Source organism: Notothenia coriiceps, unplaced genomic scaffold, assembly GCF_000735185.1.
Source record: "Notothenia coriiceps isolate Sejong01 unplaced genomic scaffold, NC01 NC01_scaffold00009979, whole genome shotgun sequence".
Lineage (NCBI taxonomy): Eukaryota > Metazoa > Chordata > Actinopteri > Perciformes > Nototheniidae > Notothenia > Notothenia coriiceps.
Window position 1 is genome coordinate 1 of NW_011342680.1, and position 6,360 is coordinate 6,360.

At 39.3% G+C, this 6,360-nt stretch overlaps 1 protein-coding gene across 1 annotated transcript in view; it reads right to left on the reverse strand.

Moving 5' to 3' along the window:
* Window positions 1-155: 155 nt before the first annotated feature.
* LOC104945717 (excitatory amino acid transporter 5-like) overlaps window positions 156-6,360 on the reverse strand; it is a gene marked incomplete at its 3' end in the record, with an annotated part of 8,296 nt that continues 2,091 nt past the window's right edge. Inside the window, exons 2-5 of the mRNA XM_010771425.1 lie at window positions 4,518-4,597; window positions 2,482-2,697; window positions 461-503; window positions 156-369 (exon numbers count right to left, since the gene is read on the reverse strand). Coding sequence (XP_010769727.1) covers window positions 156-369; window positions 461-503; window positions 2,482-2,697; window positions 4,518-4,597 — 553 coding nt within the window. The remainder of the gene's footprint in view (window positions 370-460; window positions 504-2,481; window positions 2,698-4,517; window positions 4,598-6,360) is intronic.

Below are 6,360 nucleotides of genomic sequence, written 5' to 3' on the forward strand. Positions count from 1 at the left end.
TGACTCATAACCAGGGGCGGACCGGCCATCGGGACGTTCGGGACGAATCCCGATGGGCCGGTACTGAAGTGGGCCGGTCGGACGATGTGGGCCGGTCGGATAAGTCACTAGCAGAGATGTTTTCTGTGGTATTCTCAGCTGAGTGATTGTCTTACCCATGGTGGCGGAGAAGATGACGATCCCCAGCACGTTCATGCCCTTGCTTGTACTCGGGACGATTTTGTATTTGAGGTCTGGCGCAGGCGTGATCTCCAGAAAGACCGGGTGTCCGAGTTGAGGGTTGTGGTAGTCGGGCATGACATACACAAAGTTGGCCTGAGATTCTTTGACATCCGAGTTCTGCACAATAGGTACCAGGTCCGTTCGGTACTGGAGTTTGGATGAAACAACCACAGAGGATTGTTAACATGTGACATTGACGTTAAAGTACAACTCAAAATGTATCTTGTCCTCCACTCACCTGCTGAAAAGTGGCTTCAATGAGATTTGACGGGATCATGTTTCTATAAAAGATAATATACAGACAAATATATCACGTCATGTCTGTATTGGAATATACAGCATGGCTAGTGTATACTTCATTTCATTTGACAAACTATTATTAAATAAAAAGATATAATGAATCATCCCTCTTGATGTTGAATATCTATGATTGAGATATCACCATATTATGAATTTGAAATGGATACAGGAAGTGTTTGACTTACATCAACATGCTTTAAGGGCAATTCAAACAAGGAGGCTTCATTAAAAATAATTACCAAATATACTAGGACATTTGAAATAACCTTTTATAGACTCAGAGACCGTTTCCTCCCACAGGCCATAAGAATGTTAAACACCTGAACTTTTGAAAGAACATCCATAACATTCATCTGGTTGTAACTTACGTACATGGGGACAGCATCCTGAGCAGTATGTATTATAACAGCATACGTCAATGACACTGAACCCAGGAAGAAAGCTCGTCAAAGACGTAAGAGGACTGAAACGTACACCTGACCTTTGGCCCACAGCATCAGATACACACCAGCCACAGCTCACTAATAATACTCAGGTTTAAGAAGGAGGTATTAGTCGACCTTTGACTTGAATGGACATGCAGTAAGCCTGAGGACACACGCCAGAATGAAGTCTCTGTCTTACACAGCGTAACACGGCACAAGGACTTTCTGCGAAAATGCTGGATTAACAGATAAACACAATTAAGTGTCTCCCTATTCTTAGCCGACCTGCCTCGTAAGAGTTACACTGCACCTGTGTTACAAGGACATTGTTCTTCCTTCTTTATTAATTGAATGTCGAGAAGTCTCCCCATTTTCACAAAAAGGTCTAGATTCAGATAGTGATTGCTGTAATCAATTGTTATAATTTATTTCTAATTTGCTTCTATTTTAATTGTTTTCATTTAAACGTAATGTCCCAATAAACCAGATAGATATTATCGATATTATAGAGATTAGATTAGATATTTCGGGATCATTTCATAATTTCTGGCTTCACATTGTTTTGTTGCGAGTGCTTTATTTTCAGCTACCATGATTCGAAACGGATCCTTTTATATTTTGTGATTAGGGAGCTTCCTGTTCGTGAGGAAGCGAAGGGTCAGAACTGGGTCTGTATTGGATTTAATTGATCTGTACTGGTTTCGCAAATCGTCATTCTAGAAGACAAAACTAACAAGATGGAGTGGAAAATCTAGATTTTCCTGTAAAGCCCCTTGCCAAGAGGGGGATTATGTCCGTCTAATCTAATAGATGAAGTGAAGGTGGGCAATAGGTTTCCAGCCTTCACATCTTCTCCAAAAATAGCAGAGACCCCAAGTATGTCACTCTGTTCTCTATGTTTCGGAAATCAGCTTAGGAACACGCAACAAATGGGAGGAAATGTTTTTGACAGATTGCTGCACAGTCCTACAATCTGCTCTCATGAAATGCTAACGAGGAAAGAACATATTCGAAGAAACGTTCTTACGTTTTTAGCCACGCTAGCTAGTTCAAGTTAGTCTTTAGGGTCTCTAATGTGGACCAGACTGAGATACCTCAACACCTATTTGATGGATTGCCATAAGTATTGTGCACATATTCATAGTGCTAACAGGATGACTTTTAATTATTTTTGCATCAAAGTTTATGTAGAGATTCATGTTTATTTTCCACTGTTACCTTGTTAACGTGAGCACGTTAGCATGCTGGTGTTAGCATGCTGACGTTAGCATGCTGGCGTTAGCATTCAGCTCATAACATTTGATGTGTCTAAATACAGCCTCACAGATTTCCTCACATGCCTGTAAAATGTTGTTCCTAATAGAAGAGCCATATTAAATCATGTCAGAGGTCAGGTACAGAGCAGCATGTAGAGCGGGTAGGGAATCGTGGATTAAAGGCACATAAGTAAGTAAGGTCAATGTTTTCGAATGACAGCATTTCCAGCACAATGTTCACTTGGTCAAAAAGAGAGATTATGTCTTTAAATCTTTACCTGATGAGGTCCAGCAGAGCATCAGCAGAGGTCATAACAGGCCCTGAATGTGAATGGTGGCCATCTTTCTCTGTGCCCGTGCCCGGGTGAATGACGAGGACTAGCACGATGCCGACGATGACGGCGATGAAGGTCGTCCACAGGTAGTAGGTGATGGTCAGGAAACCCAGCCGACCGCTGGCCTTGGTGTCCATGGCTGACAGGCCGGACATAAGACTGGGTAGTAAAACAGAATGTCTCTTAGCAACATAAAACTGTGAAGCGCTTATTTCTCTTAAAGGTCCCCTATTGTACTGTTTTTCATCAATATATTATAGGTCTCAGATATATACAATTAGGGTGGTTCTTAAAATTGAAAGTCGGAAAGTCTAAGCTCCAACCCCCAGAATTAATTATATAAGTCAAGAAAACTCTCCTGGTGAATCTGAAAATCTCAAAATCTTATCGGCTCATTTTCAGACAGGTTTTTATAGAAATGGATCAGGACAAAAAGAGAGAGAATCTTTTTTTCTGAAACTTTCAGAATCTCTTTCCGCAGAGGGGACACATGTTGATGTAGAAGAGACATGAAGAAGAGGGGACACATGTTGATGTAGAAGAGACATGAAGAAGAGGGGACACATGTTGATGTAGAAGAGGATTTTGCATAATAGGTGACCTTTAACTCAATTTAAAACTATGAATGTATAGAGTTGTATGAATTTGGTTTGTCTTCAGCATTTCAAAAACAGTGAATGGATGAGTGTGTTTGTATCTATCTGTCTATCGTTGCAATAGAAAATTACATGATCAATACATTTGATGACTGAAAGTATTCAACATTTGCTGGTTGGAGGGTCACAAAGGTTTGATTTGTATCTCTCAAGGTGGTCACGGTATGTAAGTGTGGTTCTTGTTGATGCGCGAGGTCAACCAAAACACATTCGTCAGCTGGTAAAAATGTCTTGAAACTTCATATTTTGCATATTTTCTTAAGGTACGATGAGTAGCATTTCTCTAAAAAGCTATAATAAATAATCCCTCGCTATCATCACTTATCACCGACTGGAAGTGAGTGGCAGAGTCTGCAGTGAACCTGCTTTCTAGCTGTGTCTTTTTAGGTTATATTCGGACGTTTCTTGGGCCAACCTCGATAAAAAAGCAACACGGGGGCCAGTTCATAGCCACGTGACGTTAGTGCACAGTCCCGAAGAAACGTAAATATAGCGAGGTGAATACAGCAAACCCTCCAATAAACTGATTTCACCTGGTGAACCCTTATTTAGTCGGAGAAAAGGGGCCAACTGTGTTGTTTCCTGCTCATTTACTGACTTGTAATGGTTGTTATTCATAATAATAAATTATATTTATATACCGCTTTTCTACAACTCAAAGACGCGTTACAGTATGAGGGAGGGTAGACCAACAAGGACAGGCAACACAATAAAATAAACAGAAAAGGCAGTCAAGAGGAAGTTGATTGAGACGGGGGGAGGGGGGCTTATGGGTAGACAGAGTTGAAGAGATGGACTTTGAGGCGGGACTGAAAGACTGTGCTATGCTAATAGTGCATATTTTCTTATTTTGCAGTATTATGCTTTAATGATACTCATTGTTTTTGTTTAACATGGTTTCGCTTTTTAGGTTCAGCTTAGATGTAGACATTTTGAGATTGTGGATTTCTTAAAACAAATGTTATTTATTTGAATTGAACAGAGATCTTTTCCAGTTATACTTGTATACATCTCTTTTTTTTCTTAAAGAACAGAACTACAGGTACAAACATCACAATTCCAATTATTATTAAACAAAACAATACATACAATAAAGTGTAGATATAACCGAGCGTTTCTTTTTAGAACATTTCAAAATATTACTTATGGAAAGTGGTTTATCTTTATTCTACAGATGCAATAATAAAAAGAGTGTTTAGCCGTTAAAATGCAATTTCACAATTAGTTAGACAAGTTTAACGTACCACCTTTAATGCACTGCAGCCGTTTGCAGTCATATTTGACCTGAGTGAGGACCTACACACAGGGGAAGACTTTTCTTACCTGGAGGTGATGAGCGGCAGAATCAACATCTTTAACATCCTCATCAGGAGTTCTCCGGGGAAGGAAAAGTAGATCTTAGCCTGTGTGAGAGAGAAACACCTGTAGCAAACCATATTTCTGAAACAGCAAGGACCAGACATAACTTTAATTTACATTGAAATCAATCACCAGGAGTTCAACTCATATGTTAAGATCTGTTCAAAGACTCAATAATGGTTCATAATAACATGCTTAGAAATCTCAGAGCAGCTGTTCCTTTGTTACAATTTGTTGTGTATGTTTCACATATTTGTCTTTTGCTCAGAATAATTCAATGCTGTGTGTTTTGCCAGCTCCCACAGTGACAGTGACGAGCAGACTGGACACTAATCATTCATGTCTTCGCCAAAACACATAAGCTTTTAGATCAGCTTACATAACACAATGTTCCGATCACATGTAGCTTTGAAACAGACATTTAAACATTTCTACATGATCTGATCAGAGAAATGAAATCATAAATAGAAAACATTCTTTTAAACTGCATAACTGTTTTTTGAGGCCATTAGTAAAAACTAGAGAATGCAATTCCTGAAGAAATTGCTAGTGGGAATGCTTTATGCTGAAAAGCTGACGCTGAATTGCTATGCTGAAATGTAATGTGTAAGAAGAAAGTGAAGAATTTAGATTGAAATGATACATGAACACTGGGGGCTTGAATGTGTGATGAGAGAACAAAAGAAAGTAAAAAGGCTTGGAAAAGCAGCAGAATATTTGAACTGCAAACTATTGAACTAACTTGATGGCAAATTATCTGTCGCCATGGCAATGGTATTTGATGACACCCCATAATACGCTTAGATATGTTGATGGGTGCATCGTTAATAGGGTTGCAAAATTCGGGGAATTTTTCCATTCGGGGAAACTTTCCATGGGAATTAACGGGAATAAACATTTTCTAAATTGAAGGTTGGCTCTTCATAGGGAACTTAAATATAGTTGGGGAAAGTATATTTCAGCATAATCTTGACTAAAACAAACAGATGCCATTCAAGTACTTGAATATCCATGCCATAGCACACTGCTTACTGCATGGCTATTGAGACCACACAAAGGTTCGCAACAGGCACACAATGTAAGAGTGGAAAAACGGGTTGACATTCGGGCAAACCTAAGGCTCTTTGAGCCGGACACAGAGCCATCCTCAACAAAGCTGGACAGTGATACTGAAGAGGAAGACTCAGAGTTGGATGTTGATAAGGCCCAGGAATAGCCCATTGACTGAAAGGGTTTAAACATGCAAAGGATTGCTTGAAGGAAGATTTGCATGTTTAATGGGACTTTTTGGACGGAGAAGGGCTCTTTTCATTCAACATTTTGAATGGGACTTTTTGGATGGGGGGTGCATTTTTGTTCATTTTTGAGTGGGGTTGGGGGGGGATGAGTAATATTTAACTCAACATTCCTGTTTTCGTTCTTCAATTAAACAAATAATTGTTCAAAAAAATAATTAAAACTTTTTCTGTTCTACTAAAAAAATCAAAAGAAATCTGTTGAAATTTCATGTTTTTTGTTTAATTTTGCATAGAATATTTATAAAATTCCCCAGCTTAACTTCCCATGGAAACTTTCCGGAAATTTACCAGAAATGTTCCGCCCCTTTGCAACTCAAATCGTTACCAAACCTGGGAAGTTTTGGGCTGTTTGGAGCATTTTCACTGAAGTTANAGGGATGCGTTTCCATGGAAACGGCATATGATGAAACCCCATAATTGACGTAGAGCTGTTGAGGGCTGGACCGTTATCTGAAGTGTGCTGCTGTTTTGATCCTCTTCATAGGCGTTACAACAACATCGTGTTTTAT